Source organism: Sebastes fasciatus, chromosome 12 (genome assembly GCF_043250625.1).
Source record: "Sebastes fasciatus isolate fSebFas1 chromosome 12, fSebFas1.pri, whole genome shotgun sequence".
In the NCBI taxonomy this organism is placed as follows: domain Eukaryota; kingdom Metazoa; phylum Chordata; class Actinopteri; order Perciformes; family Sebastidae; genus Sebastes; species Sebastes fasciatus.
The window spans coordinates 6,922,438-6,942,825 of NC_133806.1; the positions used below are offsets into that span (position 1 = coordinate 6,922,438).

Below are 20,388 nucleotides of genomic sequence, written 5' to 3' on the forward strand. Positions count from 1 at the left end.
TCGACCGTTGCCATGGTAATCGACCTCCAAATCAGTATTTGAATGCTTAATGTATAAATCCCGCAACATTATTCATTATTCATACTCAACATTAATTGTTATTAGTAATTTTCAGACGTATATCGCTGTTGTGAGAGGTGCGTGTGTGTACAGTAGTGCGGCACCTGCGCTGTCTCATGCACTGAAACGGGGGCGATGGCGACAAAGAGACAGAAGAACATGTCAGCCTTCCACGCCTCGAAGCTTCGATGCCCAAAAAAAGATATTCGGGACAGCTCTAATTATTACTAGTGATTGGTTAGGGCAAAATAGCCAGACATGCTCATAATGTCAGACTGAATAATGAAGTGAAAACATTTTGATCAGCCGATGTCTTCATATACATCCACAACTTACACTAAACACACCCCCAGAAAGGACAGACTGACCTTCAAGCTCTTAGTTTGCGTGAGGAGCATCTCTCCACATTTGGAACTATAGTGGCGAGCGGGCATCTCAGCTACTCTTAGACTTTGTCACTCTCTCTCACGCGATGAGCACCGTTGGCCACCATAAGCCTATAGCCTCAACTAATGTCTTTAACGCCCTCTTTAAGAGGGCAGCTTTGACGCTAAGATGGCTTGACAAGTGTCAGAATGGGAGGTCTTTGCACTCGTGACCAACAACAAGTAGTCACAGCAGGACACACAAGCGGAGAAATCCTTGTTCTAAATGACTCCTGCTTTGGTTTAAAAGCAGAGAACGGCAGCGGGTATAGGAGGCTGTTTATATCTGACAATGTAGCCACAATGGGATATTTGAAGACGGAAGATAACAAGAACATACTACAGTGACTTTTAATGCAATATCGTTTGTCATTGTATATTTGGACATCAGTCAACATGTAGGCTTACATCTGATGCAAGCAGTTGATGTGCAATTATCTGCTACAAATCCACCAAGGGACTGCAGTTCTTATAATATACACTGCGTGGGGGGTTGGAGGATGTAAGTTGTCATGTAACAGCGCTTGATCAGATTTATTTGAGTTACACTTGAGAGTTCTACTGATTTGTTTGAGTCTATGCTACGTGGTGCTTTAAGATTTGACTTAAGCAACTGTGGTGTTGGTTACAGTATCGAAGGAAGACGGTTGACAGCCTCCTGAGATCAATATAACTAAAATGTTCCATTGATAAAAGGGGATTTCCTGAACAAATTAATGATATAAAAATCACAGAGGGCAGTGGAGATATAGGAGAGAGCAGCGGACAAAAAACTGAAATAAAAACACCTTGAAAAACTGGCAGGCAGACGTGGTGGATTAGACATTTTCATTTGTTATGCCACACTGAAGAGCAGCATTTTGAAGCGAGGGAGAACATGTTTCAATAAAGTCTTTAACTGGTTTAGGAATCTGTTTTTGCTAAGACTGGCCTAAACTCCGATTCAAAACCGTGTGGAGTTAATTATGAAATCCTGCAGCAACAAGCAGCTAGTGCAAGAAAACTTCTGTATGATGATTCCTTCTTAAACATGAATAATACATGTATGTGAAAATATATTCAGTGAAAAAATACATATGGTTGTTATAATCTGTATAATCTGTCAGCCCTGAAAGCATTCTTACCACGAGCGATCTGAAGTCAAGTTTTCAGGGGCTTTAACACTGTACTAAGGGTCCATATGGTGCAGGCTAATGCTACTTCTAAATGTGTGTTCAGACTGAACACGCAGCACTTTTTATAGATGGTGTGATTGCATATTAAATCAAGGCCCCGAACAGATGCAAATTTCATCTGGAGGGCACAAACTGAGGTGAAGATGAGGCCTCGCAAGTTGAAAATGTTTCACATTGAGGAAAAAATCTGAGTTTCTCACATTAATCAATGTACAGAAGAAGAAATAGAGAGAAGTCTGGAGGAAAATAAAGAACTGGAGTTCCTGTTTTTTTTTTTAGATCAGTCAGAGACACAGCCATAGGTTGCGAACTAACTTCAGCTAATGCCTGTAAAGCTGGTATACTGAAGGTTATGGACAAATAAACACACACTGCAAAAACACTCCAGCTGTCAATTATTCACTTAAAAATTGAATTGAAAATTCACTTAAAGAAAAGTCATTTAAATGAGCACTATCAATGACTTTTGGTTTCAGAGAATAAACTTTACATCCCAGGGCTAAAAAGTGGACTAGGAGAATGATAAAGGAGATTTTCTATGCAGATGGTTAACAGCAACATCTTCCAGGTATGGAAGACCTGAGGGGCGAGTTAGAAAAAAAAATTCTGGTGATCAATTTTCTAAGTCTTATATAAATTGTTTTCTCTCCTGTGTTTATGATTTAAGTAGAACAGGTAAAAAAATAATTTTTGCCAGAATAATTTTTCTAAATTCCTCTGAAAACAGGTGAAAAAAAAACCTTTTGGCAGGTTAATTTTTTTTTTGTCATGATAATTGACAGACCTCATATTCTAAATAGGACTAAAAGCATGTTTTCTTCCAGGTGAGTTTTAATTAACATATCTTGCTAACACAAAATATATGTGCCTTGTGTTTAGAGTGGATGGACAAATTACCTGGAAGAAAACATGAATGCTTTTAGTCCTACCCAGAACAGGCAGCATAGTGTGGCCAAAATGAGTATTACAAAAACAAACACTTACAAAAAAAAAAAAAAATCAGAATTTTTTTTCACCTGTTCTTACGTCATAAACACAGAAGAAAGAAAAAAACAATTTAGATCAGACTTAGAAAATGGAATTTCTGCATTCATATATCCGGTCATGAATGTTACAGAACATTTTTTTTTACCTTTGTCTTTTTCTCTGAGGTCGTTGAGGTATTTGAGAAGTTCAGCGTTGGCCTGGACGCAGTAAACTTCCCTGGTCTGCAGGCCTCCCCCACAGAGCCCCGTCAGGTTGCCACGCCGACGGTCCTGTTGGCTTAGCAACGAGTCAACCCGGCAGTCGCTCCACTCTGTGCTTCTCCAGGTGTAGCTACAGAGGAAAGAACACATGGAGGTTCTGTGTGTGGGTGTAACGTAGTGTCAAAGTGCAGCACATTTACAATCCTGCAGAGCTAACTTTAGCACGTGAAGATGTGTTGCATAGTTACAACCGATTTAGTCATTCTGTTTTTCTGAAAACACGATGAACTGCACTTTTCACTTTACTGCAGTAAAGTATGTACAGTATGCAAATACTTTCAGGGATGCGGAGAGCCAGTGGACAGTTAAACCACCAGTTCAACCATTTATTCACCCAACAGAAGAACCTTTGTGTCTTTGAAAACATACTAGATTTCGGAGACACAAGTGACATAAGATTTATGTATATAATAATGGATATGTGTTTCATTATCACAATCTAGAGGCTTGCTACCACAGCTAGTAATAATGTCATAATGTGACGAGATAGTAAGAAGTGCGTGGACAACAAACTGTGACAGGAAACTAAGAATCAAACAATTTGGAGTTGATTTCTCAAAGAAAAACACTCTCCAGGATGAGAGTATGACTAAGTATTTTGGCAATAGCTATGTAAAGATGATAAAGGATGAAACTGAGGGAATAAAGCCCATCTGTGAGCCTACGTTTTAAATCTTTGTGTGTGTGTGTGTGGTAGTTTATAGGTCTCAAATATCCTTGCAGTCTCCCTCCATTTGTCTCTACTTTGTGTCTGGCACCAGCCCAAGCACTTATACCAATCTACTGTATATGCTGCCTCCTACACACTCACACACACACACACACACACACAGCCATGGGCCACCCAGGAGAACAAATTAGCTCGGTGATATGAGTAAAGGGAAACCAACAGGAAGGGTGTGCAGCCTCAGACAGACATTTACTGTATTTTTGCCTGAGCTTTATTGGAATACAGAATGAATCCCTGCAGAGCGTTTCGTACTGTAGCAGGCTCTTAACAATGCTGAAACCAGCGAGGAAGGTATTATCGCAACCCAACATGCAATTGTATCCCTGTGAAACATGAGCGCCTGCCTGCTCCGCTATAAAAAAAAACACATCTACACTTTACACTCAAATTCGTAAAGCCCCCTGCTCCCTCCCCGCTGTGCAACCTGCCTTCCTCCGCCATCATCTGGAGGGAACTCACGTGGCGCAGGGCGGTACGCTTTCACCCTGAGGATCACACGACTCCGACTCCTCCAGCTGCGAGCACTCCGCTCCCTCGCCCACGGGGAACTGGATCACCTGTCTGCTCCGAGTGCGATTGCCTGTGGGAGACTCGGGATCCACGCAGGTTTTGGAGCAGGGGCCCCACTCGGCCCAGTCGGTCATCTGGCAGTCCTTGGGGAGGACGCAGGACTGGACGGTCAGCGGCACTTCCCTCGGTGCGCACAGGCTGGGAAAAGATAAAGAGGAAGGGGAGAAGGAGGGAGTGGGGGTTTGGTTATGAGATTGATCTGGGTTAGAATAAGAGGATGCTATACAGGGCAAGATATTTATGTAAAAATACACCTCTGCTTAGAACACAAATAGGACTACAAGAGGAGAACGTCCCATACTTGTAAAGGAGACCTTTTAGATTCACTCAGCCCATCTCCGGGAAGTCACTGCTCCCGCCCAAGAAATAGTCAGGCCCACAAACCCCCGTGAAATCATAACTTGACGTTTTAACATTGTCGTTTTTGTATAGATTAAACAAACAAGATATAGTGTGTTTATTAGTGAGCTTTGGAAGTGCTGGTATAGGCAGATCTTTGAACAGAGACAGGCTCGCTGTTTCCTCCGGCTTCCAGACTTTGTGCTAAGCTAAGCTAATCGGCAGCTGGCTGTAGCTTTCATATTTAGCGTACAGATATCAGAGAGGTATCAATCTTCTCATCTGACTCTCGTGAAGAAAACGAATGAGCGCATTTCCCCAACAAGTCCAACTACTTTGTTTAGTTATAGTGATAAAGTGTAACGCCCAACAAAACTCATCCCGCTAGGAGAGAAGAAGATATAAAACAGAAAAAAAAAAGAAATATGAACATTTAAAGTTGCAGTGTGTAGGATCTGGCTGCAGATTGCAACCAACTGAGACTTTATTGAACTTCTCCTGTGTTCCAAGCGTATATGAGAACTACTAAAATGTGAAAACGCGAATGGTCCTAGAGCCAGTGTTTGTCCGTTCTGGGCTACTGTAGAGTCATGGCAGCCGGCTCCGTGAAGAGGACCCGCTCCCTATGTGGATATAAACAGCTCATTCTAAGATAAAGAAAACACAACAATTGGTATTTTCAGGTGATTATACACTAAAGAAAACATACTTCTTAACATTATATTCCATTTCTGCCGAAAGATCCCCCTAAATGCTGCACACTGTTCCTTTAAGAAGCTGAAACCAGCAAAATGTGTGGCAGTTTTTCTTGATAAATGAGAGTTTGAGAATCAAATACAAACAGCAGTGTAAGAAAATAAGCCTTACAACTCTCCAAAGGTAGATCCTTTTATCTGTTTGTTATTCTCCGACACCAATATGGTCACTGAGCATATTTATGATAAACAGAGTCATGCAGTGTGCACCTCATTACATTGACGTTAAATCTTTCAGTTACCTCTCGCTGCCATTTTAATATCACTGAGATGCCTCAGAGACATGGTTTAGGTTCTTTGAACATGTCAGAGCAACAGATGCGTGACACTGCAAGTGGTGTGCATAGCTTCCCTTTTAAACCCTCTGCCCTTGACTGGTGCCACATTTAGTCATTAGCTGCTCTCATTAGCATACACGCTGCATAATCAGTTTCACATTAGGAGCAAAACAGGAGTGGCGTGGCATGGTGTGTGTATCCTTAAGTCTTAAGACAACCAAAACAACCTCTGATCAATCACTCACTCACATCTTTTGATCATCTAAATGGCATTTAGATGTAATGAATAACCCGTCCTCTCCTTGGGGCCCCTTCTGAATCATTAGAAATGTGTTCTAACTAAAGCCGACTGCTTTCTGCGACTCAGTCTGGATGTCTTTCCCCTTGAGGCGTTGCAGCTGACGAGCTATTAGTGCTAATTACAGCTCTGCTTCATTTAGAAACCTCTCATTTAGACGCTGCCACCACACTTCACCTCCAGCAACTCAGACTTTTGGGATAAATGAGGAAATGTATGAGCTAAGTATGTTTTTTTTTTCCCCCTTTCTTTTAACTCCTGTGTCTTTGCAGATTAAAACACCTCTGCAGTCTTTGAAGTGGTAGTGAACACTGTGGAAAATCTTGTTTTTCTGCCAAACACACTTGGTGTGTTGGTTCGTTTTTTGCATCGGAGGAAAACAATGAGGATTCTCACAGTGAGTGTGATGCACCGAGGAGGTGATGTCTCGATTTCCTGTCTCAGATGGAACTTCTTGTGTTTTAAAAAAGCCCCCTAATGCAGCCAATGACCCATTTTCAGCTGCAACTGGATCCTTTGAGTCTTTCCCCGTTTGTTGTGTACGGCGTACCTGAGCAATATTTTTGCGGAGATTTCAAAAAGTTGCAAAAAGGAGTCATTATTTCTTCATCTCAGTCATTCAGACAGAATGAGGACACAATCGTTCTCTATTTAAATAAGTAAGATGATGTCTGAAAATTTTTCATTTTTAAATCTGTAGGTTTTTACACAGTAACTTGCAACAATGGACTCCAAGGGCTTCCTGACAAAATAAAAGCGGTCGGAAAGAAACTCTCATTACTTGAACTGCATTCAAGACAGCATGCCAATGAAATGGTCTAAAAACATAATTCTATGTGGGTCAAGTGATTAAAGAAGCCCTTGTTTTTTTACAACTTTAGAGCCTCCAAAAAAAAAAATGTCTGAGAGGAGAAGCCAAAAAAGGATAAGAACCAAATTTACAGCACCACGTGGGACCCTCAGCATTAAATGCAATGATGTAATGAGATACACCCCCTCAGTGGCACAGCAAAACATTCAAAAAGGAAGCCTGATTAATAGGACACAAGCAGAAGACTGAGTTATGAGGAAGGGGCCTGTTTGGGACGAGTGGAGGACTATGGAGGAAGTAACGGCCCAATGACAGATGTGCATCAAACAAAATTGGAAATGAAGAGAGCAAGATGTTCAGAGAGCGTCTGACTGGGTTATTGCTTCACTGGGAAGTTTGTTCCACTTTTTCCGAAAGTGGCAAAAACAACTATTAATATTTCAGGACAAGAAATAAACAAGTCAAGGATTAATATTTATGCTCCTAAGGGCATGTGAGTTGTTTTCACGGTTCCTTTGAAATATTTGATCCCAGTCACTACTGAGAGCTCTGCGCCAACAAAGCATTAATGAATAGACTTAGTACATAATTGATCAAATCTTGGAGTACAGTGGCGTGTGACAGATATGGCTTGCTCCACTGACATTGTCACTGATTCTTTCCTGGAGATCAGAGACCACAAATCCAGGTTTCTAAGGAAGAACGATGACATTTTAAGTTACTGTCAGTCGAGGAAACAGAAAAAGAGATGATAGATCCTCAGAAATAGCTATTTAGAAGAATCGCTGATTACCTTACAGTCATCTAATATAGACATCAGAGGATTATTAGGAATAACAGCAATACGTGTTGTGACAAGAACCAGAATTCACTGATTACCACTATTCTTATTCAGACAGCTTAGGAAATTTGGTGTGTCAAAAGTCGCTATGATACAGTTCTACAGAGCAGTAAAAGAAAATGTGCTCATTTTCTCGATAACTGATTGGTATGGCGATTCTACAGTTCACGAGAAAAAAGAGTCATGTGTACAACTTCAAAAATGATTGGCTGTGTACTTCCCATCATGTCTGAGCTATACCACATCCGCATCAAGCGGAAAGGTTTGAAGATTTTAAAGGACTTCTCACACCCTGCAAAACCTCTATTCAGTCTTCTACCTTCGGGTAAAAGACTGCGCAAAACATCTCACTTCCACAACAGCACTTATCCCGAAGCAATCCGCATCCTAAATGCTTCGCCGGCTGTATAAACAAACACATGCACTTTAACTTGTCATTAAGGGCATGAGCCATCTGGTTGCACTTTTGTATTTATTGTTACTATATTGTTATTGTGGCAGCATGTTTTTGTTGTGCGTGTTATGTAATTATATGTTTTTGTTGTTGAGCGCACCAAAACAAATTCCTAATCAACTGCAGATGATGTGGCAATAAATTACTGAATCTGAATCTTGAAGTTTTTTTGTTTGTTTAATATAGTCATCAATAACCTCATAACATAACAGTCTGATAAGTGGACAACAGCTATAGATTTGTAAGCTTTTTGTGAACACAGCATTTTAAAACTGTACTAGATGGCAAAAATAGAAGTTAATAAGTATTTTTTCTTGAAAGATAAAGTGGGTCAAGGATGAAATATTCAGCCCATCAGTTAGAAAAGGCAGTCGCTAAAATCCTACGAAATCATGCGTAGAGTAGGGACACTAACCAAGCGATGGTTTTTGACAAGTTGGCGGAGAGACTGTGTTGATCTGGTGCACTGTGAGAGCAAAACAAAGAGGCTAGATCTATGAAGAACGTTGTGCTCTGGTGAACAATATAATCATAATCACGTTGGTTGTATAGATATGAATGGTGATGACACAGTAAAAAAGTCACACCCACAAAGCATGGTAAATGGGGTCCCATGTTTCAAGATGGGTTGGGTGGGTTGCCAACATTGCTGCAGAACCCTGACGCACTGTCTGCCCCAGTCGCGCCGGGAGCAGAGGGCCCCGTCCCTCCCTGCAGGGAGAGATGGTGCAGCGAACACTAAGCCCGGTCCACAGCCGGTGCTGTAAAGCTTGGTGTCCTTTAACCACAAGGTTTGCGGTTTGATCCCCAGCTTCTACTGTCTGCATGTTGAAGTGAGCAAGACACTGAATCTCAAGTTGCTCCCTGGGCAGTTTACAGCAGCCAATTTCTCCCAAATGCTTAGAATGGTTAAATGCAGAGGTCAAATTTCATGTATGTACCTGTATGTAGATGATGATTCTAGTAAAGTTTAAGTTTACATTAAGAACTGCCAGCCACCCTCACTCTGGGCCTTTCCAAGCTGACCTAGAGCCAGTTTTGGCGCACCATTGAGAGGAAATGCGCCCAGCGAGGGCCAGACATCACTGGAGAGAGAACCCACGAGGGGATCCTTCTACACCGAGCGGCCGTCCCTGACCCGCCAAGTGCACCGCTGTAAAGGAAATGGTTGCACTGGATTTATAACGCAAGACAAAACGAGAGCATCATTGCGAAATGGAATGCGACACAATAATCGTTTTATATATTATCTTGTTTTCATAATCGTCGGAAGCCAAAATCATAATTGAAAATAAAATTTGATTAATCGCCCAGCCCGCTTGGTAATGCAGGTGACAGTGTTTGATAATCTATCTTCACAGGCTCTGACTTACGTACAGATCACTGCTCTCCCACCCACACAAATCAGATAAACACTAGGACAGCTTGATGACTCCTTTGGCATAACCACGTGTTGAAATTGCCGGAGCTGCTTACGTCCTGTCACTTTCATGAAACAGGTGGAAAACCGGCTAATTTCAGTATCATTTCGTTGTCACTTCAGATGCAATTACAACAGGAAGCAGAATAAAGGAACCGTATGTGGTTACTCCCATGCTTACTGATGTAATTACACCTCGGAGGAGGATGATTACGGATGTGTCTCGGAGAGATGGATGCACGTAAACTTTTGAAAATCTGGGTAGAATGTGTCTCGAACCAGTGGGGAGCTGTCACACACTTGTTTTTTTTATATAGGATCCAATCTCTCCAAGATGCATGACGTGGTTAATGAGAACACCAATCCACCAGTTAGTGAAACTACATCCTGTCTGACTTCTGTATTGTTTGTGAAAACCTACTCTAAGGATTTACGCTGACGGTGCCTTCCTATCAGATGGGGTGCTTTCTGATGCTGGTGGCAGATTAATTTCTTGGAAGTAAAATGTTTGATGTGCTTTTAGGCGGAGCATCTGCGGAGATGTGAGTGGGAAGCTATTTGATGCATCTCATTTTCAGTCAGAGAGTGTGACTCTGTAGCTCGCAGTAATACTAATGTCAGGGCCAGAGGTTAGATCCCACAGGGCTTTACCAACACTATAAATGGAAGCCCTCATATAGTTACAGCATGTATTTTGGATGATAGTGCCCACTGAAAGCATAATTCAACGACCAATTCAAGTAAAGATCTGTTACAGGATAATGTTCAAAATCCCTGAGTTCTGACCCTTCAATCACAAAATAATACTTCTATTTTTCACTAACCCCTAGCATTGTCTAGCCATGCAGATAGTTTTGGTTTTGCGAACTTTTATCTCAAAACCTCAACACATTGAAATTATATTTTTTGCATGGGTGAAATGATCCTTTAACTTCTCTAGAAGTTGTAACCTTAAAGTACCGAAAAAAAGATTTGTTGTAACAATTTGACTTCATGCCTTAGCAAGTCAAAAAACATTTCAGTGACACTTGATTTGTTCACATTTCTTATAACATAACTGTATCATCACACATCTATTCAAGACCAAAGGACAAAACTCAGAAAATTGCCCTATTTTGAAAAAGTAACACACAAAGTCGTGACAAAGATTGATCTGATGTCATAAAATGAGTTGCTTTGCCACTTCCATCCTCTGAAGTTGACATCAAATACACTTGATGGTGGCAAGTTGTGCTTCATTGCTCTGACAGCAGAGCAGTGACAAACACACAGCCGATAAACATCCTCCGCTATGTGTCACATCCCGACAGGGGGAAGAAAACAAATTCAGGAGGACAAATTTGGCACGATGTTAGAAATGCGCTGACTTGAGGACCAGTACACCTAAATGTCAAAGGTACACAGAGATATGACGAGCAGTTTACTTGCTGACCAGAATAAACAGATGGATAGAAATACTGACAATGAATACAAAGATTCATTATAGATTCAATAAATAGTTTACATTTGCTGCCTGTAATATGGTAGATAATTATCTTATTTTAAAATAAAATAAAATGTGTTTATCATTGAGCTATAATTCTGACAGATGTCTCACCATTGCCTCGGCAACAAAATTGAAGGGGCATATAATGGTGCTGAGGGGAAAAGAAAAAAAAAATTAACTTCACTGTCACATTAACATAAAAATGTTGCCACTCACTTGCGTCCCACAGTGCTCCCATTCCTGTGTATGCAGGTCACGTCCCGAGTCTGGTAGCCCACCTGGATGTCCCAGAACGGACTCTCTTGCCGGTTAAGGCGATTCCTGGTCCGTTTCTTCTGGATAAGCTCCCTGGTCTCTGGATCTTTGACTCCGGTTCTCTCCCTGAGCCCCTGGCCTTTACCTTTCCTGCGCTTAGCTTGGCGTGCTGTCCGAGTCTGTGGGAGGGCGCAAGGGCTCCACGGTCCAACCCTGAGACTGTACATGCCCTCTGGACCTGTGCAAGGCCCCGGTTTACAAGACTGGAACTCAGTTAGGTTGAGACAAACCGCGCCTCCAAAAAGTGGAGGAACCAGGACACTACGGACCCTGTTCCTGAGGCCTGTTCCACACGTTTTGGAGCAGGACGTCCATGGCGAATACTCGGAAACCACACAATCCTGAGGGCAAGGGATCAAACACGCCTGCTCCAGGCGAGGTTTGGGCTCAAAGTACTCGCAGATGGCATCCTCTGCTGGAGTCCCGTCTGATTTGAGTAGGCAGCCCACCTCCCGGGTCTGAATGCCCTCTTCGCCTCCGCTGCATGTGAACGGCCGTGAAGCCCATAAGGTCCTTGCTGAAACTGGCACGCACGCATTCCAGGCACCCAGTTGCCAGTCATAAAGGTCCTTGTGCCAGTCACACACACGGAAACAGTTCCTCTGGTTGGAAGGACGCTGGCCCTGGTCGCAGTTGGTGTGTAGCGTCGTCCAGCCGTCCACATGGGCACACCACACTGCCCGGCTTTGGCTGCCACCCGGGCCACAGTCGCTGCCCATGCATCGCCCCCATGGACCTGGGAAACACATGAACAAGCTCAAATTACAATATGAAACACACCAAAGAATAAACCTTTGAGCTTCAGATATAACTGCAAGGACAGTCTGGGGTGCTGTAAGTAACCTCAAGAGTGAATTACTTCATCATATTACAAAACACAATCAAGATACAGCTCAGAAACAGGAAATATATTAGGTCTTGTTGGTTTTGGTTGGAAATTGGAATAATGATGCTCATCTGACTGGATCATGGTGTACTGTTTGGTAACCTTGCACGGCAGCTGGATTCTCACGATGTTACAAGATCACGCGAGAAATCGCAGGATCAAATGTCACACGAAAACCCATCTTGTCAGGCTTCAAGTAATGCTGTTCAACATTTGTGTGAAATTGTCATGATTAGCAGATGAATTCTTGAGTTATGGCCCAAATTGTGTTTTGTGGTGTCACAGTGACCTTGACCTTTGACCACCCAAATCTAATCAGTTTCATCAATCTTAATCATCTTTGAGTCCAAGTGGATGTTTGTGCCAAATTGAAAGAAAATCCTTGCAGGCCTCCCTGAGATATCATATTCACAAAAATGGGTACGTACGTACGGCCAACCTGCTGGCGCGGAGGCATAATAAAACAAGACATAATTGCACAGGCTGTGATTCGATTTGAAGCAGCGGATTAACAAACGTCCTGTAGTCGCATTAGTAACACTCATTTGAAAACTCTTTAAAACCAAAAGCCACATTTTGCAAGCACCAATTAGTCAAACACTTCAAACCTTCTAATGCTAAAGAAAGACTGAGACAGTTCACTTTAGCTTGTCAACTGAGGAAAAGCATATAATGCATCTTCAAGGATGACACAGTAAATTCACAGACTCCTCTAATGTGGTCCTTAATGTAAAATGTGTTGAAAAGCTGTTGGCACCCCACAGCAGAGCATGTGTGAGTTCTAAAAATATGCCATATTCAATAAAATATAATATGTCACCTTGCTGTGTGCTACACTTGGGTCAATTGTTGGTGCATGGTAGAAACAGTGGGAGTGCTACAGGGGTGAGGGGGGGATGATTAGGCAATGTAAATACAATGTGCAACAGCGGAGATTATTGGTGATCAAAGCAAAGTGTCTGAAAGCCAATTTAGAAGGGCCGTGAGTAATCTATCTGTGGCATTTATCAAACTCTGTTGGCAACCAGCAGGAATTGCCACAAACATCAATAAGCGTATTTGTCTGTACACAAGTCTCTGGCAAAGCCTCCCCTTATCCCCTCTTACTAATTGCAGTAGAGATCCAGCAAATAGTCCTAGAACAGGACCAGGGTAGTGACAAGGTAGACATATAATCATACAATTGTTTTGATTGGAAAAATACTAGCAATGGGTTCAAGAACAGGGCTTTTTACAGTAGCCTTAAAGGGTAAGGCTGGAGATATTCTACATATTTTTTACAGTCAACAAAACCTGTGAAAAGCACAAATACAACAATGAACTGATTCTACTAACACGTATTGTATGTGTATCCAAACAAAACACATCATTGAGCCACACTGTTGCACTGGGTGACATGTTCCTTCACTATGATGAGCATGAGCGCTGTAGTTTATTGTGAATAAATCCCATATACTCTATCCTGCTGCTAACTTGCACTACCGCACCAAATGTGTATTAATCCGCTACTGAAAGTAGTCCCCAACAACTGCAATATTTATTCTTGTTTATTACACAGCTTTATTGAATACTTAATTCTGATTGGTCAATTACGGCATTTTACGGTCCGTTATTTATTTATAACAGACTGTTGCTAAGGACGCAGTTCTGATCTCGGACTCTGGAGGACCTTTTTTATGTCAAATTATTGATTTCTTCTTGAATAATATAGAGCGAGCGGGTCATTATTGTGAAATAAACACCTTCAGGGTGATGCTTGGCGTTAGCTAAAAACTACAGAGCCCAGTTTGTTTGTTTTTTTTAGGAAATTTTTGAGCCTTTTTAACCATTAAAACTACATATTTTGTTATCAAAGAATCACATCTTTATTAGGGACCAATGGGCTCTTAAAGTGGCAGTAGGCATCATATTTTTTACATCATTGGGCATAATAACCTTTCCGCATATTGCAATTCAAGTGTTCTGAGAGAAAAGTTAGACTTCTGCTCCTCCTCCAATCACGGGTCATTTCAGAGAGAGAGCGTTCCTATTGGCTGTGCTCCGGTCATGTGATCGGAACTTGGCATCCCTTCATTAGATTTCACAATGGCGGCGGCGTCACAAACTTTCTCATTTTACAGCTAAACCGTGCACTACAAGATGATTCTGAAAACATTTGAGGAGAGAAATAGGCATTAACGTAACATAATATCGATTCATATTTGATCAGCACTGCCTAGTTTGACCGTTTGGTCGGAGTTCGCGAGTGATTGACAGCCGGCTCTCATAGATCAGCTCTTACTGCTTGTTTTCCTCCGGTATGTGAAATCTTGCAAATGCCGGTAGGAGCACCGGAGGACACAGAGGCACATGATTTTTTTTCAGGTTATCTGTTTCATGTACTACTGTCACGATGTAGCGACCGTTTTATAAAAATAACTTTTTTAATCATATTTGCTCCGATTTCGCCTACTACAGCTTTAATGACTCCTAATGAAGTCAGAAAGTATCGAGAAATGAACTAAAACGTTGTTAGTTTTGGTCTTTTCATTGAATTCGCTGACAATGATTAAATATGGAGTAACAACAGCTTTATCCTTCAACAGCTGAAATGTTTTGCGGTACTGGTCGCTTGTTTATAGCATTGTCCTTATTTATTGCTATATTCATCAACAACCCTATCAACCCCAGGCTTATGTTTGTCTTGTGTTTATGTATTACTCCTTTACCTATCTTATATGAAAAACTAGACTGCTCAAAAACATACATCTGCTCTGCTCACTTGGCAAAAAAACTTTGCGAGGTGCTATAAATATAACATTGAGTATAGAAACAAAGAGGAGCCTCTACACACTAGTCAAGATTAAATGAAAAATGCCTTTTAAACCCCTTTAGATCACATTCTCTGTCATATCGTGCACTTATTTAACAATATATGCAAAAAAAATACAAAAAAAAAATATTTCTTCGTATTTCTATATCAAAATCAATCATCTTTTCTTCCTGTAAAACAAAATATAATGTGTGCTCACGTAAGCTAGTAACAACCAATTTCATGTGATAATATCATGACATCCATCCATCAATCAATCTGCAACTTTTAGTGACAACATTTGTGGTCCAATCAAATGCAAAGGATTTGATTTAAATCCCTCTGGTAACTGTACACGGCTCAAATACATTACAGTAAAGAAGCTAAAGACGTCCTAACTTCCATTTCACTGGGACTTTAAATATAGAGTAACACCAGCTTTATCCTTCAACAGCTGAAATGTTTTGTGGTACTGGTCGCTTGCTCATAGCATCGTCCTCATTTATTGCTATATTCATCAACAACCCTATCAGCCCCAGGCTTTTATTTGTCTTGTGTTTATTTATTGTTCCTTTACTTCTCTGGTATGAAAAACTAGACAGCTCAAAAACATAAATCTGCTCTGCTCACTTGGCTAAAAAACTTTGCTAGGTTCTATACATATAACATTGAGCATAGAAACAAAGAAGAGCTTGCACACACTAGGATCTATTCTGAACACACTATTTCATTACATTTAAAGACAGGGTTGGTAAAAGATTTCAGAACAGTTTTTTGTTCTTTTAGATTAAATTATCAATACATCGTGACAAAAAAAGTAAAACAATCCGGTATCTGCGGCTGTCGCAGGACTGTCATAAACCTGTCCAATCATATCATTCAGGCTTTTTAAGCTAGAGTAAATCATCTCCCATCATATGAAACTAGAAAAACCTAAGGAATCCATCGGTACCAACCATGTCATACTAGCTTGTCGCCAAAGAGGTTAATTAACGCTCCAAAGTTACGCTAAATTTTGGGGAGGAAAAACTGGCATGGCCATTTTCAAAGGGATCTCTTGACCTCTGACCTCCAGATATGAAAATATGTGAATGAAAATGGTTCTATGGGTACCCACGAGTCTCCCCTTTACAGACATGCCCACTTTATGATAATCACATGCAGTTTGGGGCAAGTCATAGTCAAGTCAGCACACTGACACACTGACAGCTGTTGTTGCCTGTTGGGCTGCAGTTTGCCATGTTATGATTTGAGCATATTTTTTATGCTAAATGCAGTACCTGTGAGGGTTTCTGGAAATTTTTTGTCATTGTTTTGTGTTGTTAATTGATTTCCACTAATAAATATATACATATATTTGCATAAAGCAAGCATATTTTCCCACTCACATGTTGATAAGAGTATTAAATACTTGAGAAATCTCTCTTTAAAGTACATTTTGAACAGATAAAAAATGTGCGTTAATTTAAAATGAATCGTTATTAACTATGGACCATCATGCGATTAATCACGATTAAATATTTTAAATAATTGACAGCCCTAGTGTATACAAATATGTTTTGTACAATATATCATTGTATAGATAGATATAGATATAGATATTACAATATCGCAAATATGTGGAGCATTAACTGTAAAATAATGAAATCGATGTTACATGCAATGAAATGTAACTGTAACTGTCAGACAAAACTTGAAACTCAAAACATCAAATGTAACACAAAACCTTCAAGTCACTTTTTAATATAATTTTGCTTGGTAAATAGAGCCACAACAATTAGTAAATTTGATAATATCAACAATTAATAGCGATTAAATATTGTTTTTGGAGGGAGGCCTGAAGCGACAGACTGTCAGTATAACCAACCCTGCCTTTGAGCTTAAAGTGAATCAAATAGGGCCTAATTTCGTGTTTCTCCATGAAGACAAATTAGCTGACACCATGAAAACTGTGTTAACCCGGTCATCCCAACTCAGCTTGTACTCCAAAGGAGAAAAAATCAAACTAATTGGACAGCTTCACTTTTCACCTCTCATTAACCTCTTAGGTAATTGATTATATTGGCCCGGGGGTTGATTGGATCCTTTGTGGCCAACGGGCAGTCGGCGCGAGGGCAGCTCATGCTGACCCACATCAATGCAGAGTTAAAAATCATGGCTGGCAGAAAAGCAGATTTCCGGCAATGATTGCCTCTGATGAGGCTGCTTGTTGCCTTTTCTCTGATCTCAGCTGCTGATACAGCTGACAGGATCTATCTTCAGTAGACATGACACTGCATCCACGGGAGCCTAAAAGCATATTCTAAATGGTTAGTTTACTCCTCACTGTATCAACACACTCGATCAATGTCCGATAATCAAATGATTTCTACGTTTGCCGGGCATCTATAACTCATCATGCTTTTAGGCACTCGTATTAAAGACAAGACTCAGAGGGTGAATCACATTAGTATTCTCCAGACGAAGGTGTTTGTCTGAGTCCATAAAATCTATGTGAAGTCTATTTTTTAATCCAATAATAGAAAAGGGCGACTTGGAAGTTTTGCCTTCACAATACAAACTGATAAAGGCGTGAATGTTATCTCGAGAGCTGATATTGAGTTTTGAGGCAGAGGAAGAAAATGAAGCGGAGAAAACGCTGATCCAAAATCTAAAATGCAGCAGAATTGAGACAGGTTCACCAGTACCAAAATAAAACACCTTCCACCCAAATCTAATCTATCCTCGATAGAAGTTATCTTCTCCAAGACTATTCTCTGCTCTGCACAGCTCTCAACACTCTCAACACTCCGCCAGCTCAGGATGTGGAATATAACGGGTTCTCAATGAATAAAGATCACAAAGCTTGGCTATATTCAACCTGCGAGGTCTAAGATCGCACACTAAGAGTCTGGGTTGTTCTGTATCTTATTCTGTGTCTAATATCATATATGACACGTTCTGTTTTGTCAGATCTTTGCAGCTGTTTTCTATGTTTTGTCACACATTGAAACTCTCTTCTCCAAATGTTAATCAACACGTAGCCCTGGTAGCCTACAGCTAACTTTTCAATATTGCATGCAGTCTGACAGCACCATTTGACATTCTGAAAACAAACTGTGTTTCACCTCCATTTATCACATGTTTAGCAGAACGCATTCACCAAATGATCAATTACTGTCACTCCACTGTACATCAGAAATGATTGGAAATTGTAATGACTGTTATCAAACCAATTTTCATTGAAAGTCTAATTAATGATGATCTAGTTCCACTGTTAGACCAGTATACTTTTATAGTTTGCATTCACGTTATTTTGTGGTGAAATCAAATCTAGAGGACAAAAACGAACAAACATAAATCCAGAGTTATCCAAACTAGACAGAGACTGCATGCACAGAGCTCAGACCTGTGCAATCTAAATGTAAATGTAGTTTCATCGTTTGGCAACAATAATTTCCTTCCTGTGTTTGTTCATTATTTTAGCTGAAAGTGAATTTACTGTAACATCTGGAGACTTTACATTCCTGTCAGATTTAATGTAAAACAGGCAGTATGTTTGCATCAATGCTGTGTGTACTGTAACTCAATCAAAAAGGAGCGAGATAAGCAAATATTAGCTAAATAAATCCTGTATAGAGAAACACAAAGAAACTCACAATAATATTTATGTAAATGTAATCTTCCGGAAAATATAGCATTCCTTTTTAAGTGTCGACGTGCCCTCGATGTACCCTGCTTTATGCTTCCAATTAAAAACATGTCACAGCATAGTAAGAGTAGGGCTGTGTATCGGCAAGCATTTGGCGATACAATACGTGTCATGATAGAGGGGTTACAATTAAATGTGAGCGCAGGTGGGTCCACCTGCTGGGCATTTCTGCATGGCGGACCCTTTTCGCCGGCTGCAGGGTCGTATATATATTGCGATACTGTATGCAGAGCGTTATATTGCGATTTTTTTTTTTTATTTTAGGAAAACTCACAGTATAAAGAACACACCACCATATGCATAAAATCTGAATTAAAAAAAGTGAACTTCTTTATGCAATCAGAAACAGTGGGATCTGAAATTATGGTACCTGTAACAATCCAACATCATAGCAGTACTTTGAGAGGGCCTATATTGAGAGGGTGCATATCTTTGCAAATGAGTATTGGCTGCGTTAATCTTTGCATGCAAACTATTAATAAAAAATCAATAGTGTTTTTGACACAAAACAACACATAATATTGCGATACTCAAGTGTGTCCACATTTTCTCTCCCCCTCTCTGTAAGTAAGAGATGAGGGTGTTAGCCACCTATTCTGACTGAGGAGGAACAGTGATGCTAAATAAATGTGATTAGTTTAAAGTATCTTTTACTTATCAGCGAAACAAATGTGCTGATAAATAAAAGATACTTTAAACTAATCAATTGTAGATGTTCCATGAGCAAATCTTCAAATGGTATTATTAATTGCAATATATTAATGTAGTTAATATCATTGTCCTCTCATGGTAGAACCAAATGGCCAAGCCGCAATGTACTGTATGTTTTGGATCGTATAGACATTATATTCATACCCATACTTCTTCTTTTACTTCTTTAATGAGCTATCTTATGTCATAATAGAAACTTTTCTGTTAAAAGTGCTCAGTGACCGTCACATGCAGTAAAACCAGGGAACCATAAGGTGCTAATTTATAAAACTGAGAAAAAGAGAAAAGGAAAGTTCTGCAGGCACTTTTAACCAACTTATAATAATAAAATTAGCTATTCTTTGTTTTACTTGGAGCCCCCATGGAGCCCTCAACAGGTCTCCCGGGAGTCCCCGGGCCCCACACTCTGAACAATATATGTGGAGTGTGATTCCCTCACAGTCGGGGCTGGAGCCTGATCTCTGACTGGGCCTCGAGTGTCTATTTAATGAACTGCTTCTTTGTCCCCGCAGGGTCAGCCTCACTAATGAATGGGTCACTGTGTCTCTGTGTCTCTCTCTGCTTCTGTTTGTTTATTATTTCTCACATCCACAGCATCTCTCACTCAAAGACGGGACGTTTCTCTCGGCGGGGTCAGAGTTCATCGCAGGATCATTGCGGCTGTCTCGCTGGCACTTCGCCGCGATCCTATAACCAGTAGATGTGACCTCAAATCAGTCATTTATGGGAAAGGTCTAATAAAATAAAGGCTGGTTTGCCTCAATCAGTAAAATTAAGTTTCCATAAAGCGCCACAGGGTCAGTGCACTTTTAAGAAAAGTGCATAAAACCCTTTTCACCCTTGGGGGGAAACTTAGCTGAACACTGTCCAAACTCCCACTGCATATTGTCAGAGTGTTTCTATATGCTGCAGAAGAGTAATAACTTCTTATTATTCTATTTTTTATTTATTATTTTATTTCTATTATTCTTATTCTGAAGGGTAAAAGTGAGTTAATGTATATATTTTGTTACCTAAGGGTGTCTAAGGATTCGTTCTCCCACACAGTTCCAGTAAATGAGAACGAGCTCAGTCAACTTGTCAGATTAAATCACAGTTTAGGAAG

General features: G+C 40.5%; 1 protein-coding gene across 1 annotated transcript in view; it reads right to left on the reverse strand.

Moving 5' to 3' along the window:
* Positions 1-20,388, reverse strand: part of thsd7ab (thrombospondin, type I, domain containing 7Ab) — a 178,919-nt gene that overhangs the window by 105,065 nt on the left and 53,466 nt on the right. The window contains exons 2-4 of the mRNA XM_074652872.1: positions 11,106-11,940; positions 4,097-4,345; positions 2,793-2,977 (exon numbers count right to left, since the gene is read on the reverse strand). Of these exons, the coding sequence (XP_074508973.1) occupies positions 2,793-2,977; positions 4,097-4,345; positions 11,106-11,940 (1,269 nt within the window). The remainder of the gene's footprint in view (positions 1-2,792; positions 2,978-4,096; positions 4,346-11,105; positions 11,941-20,388) is intronic.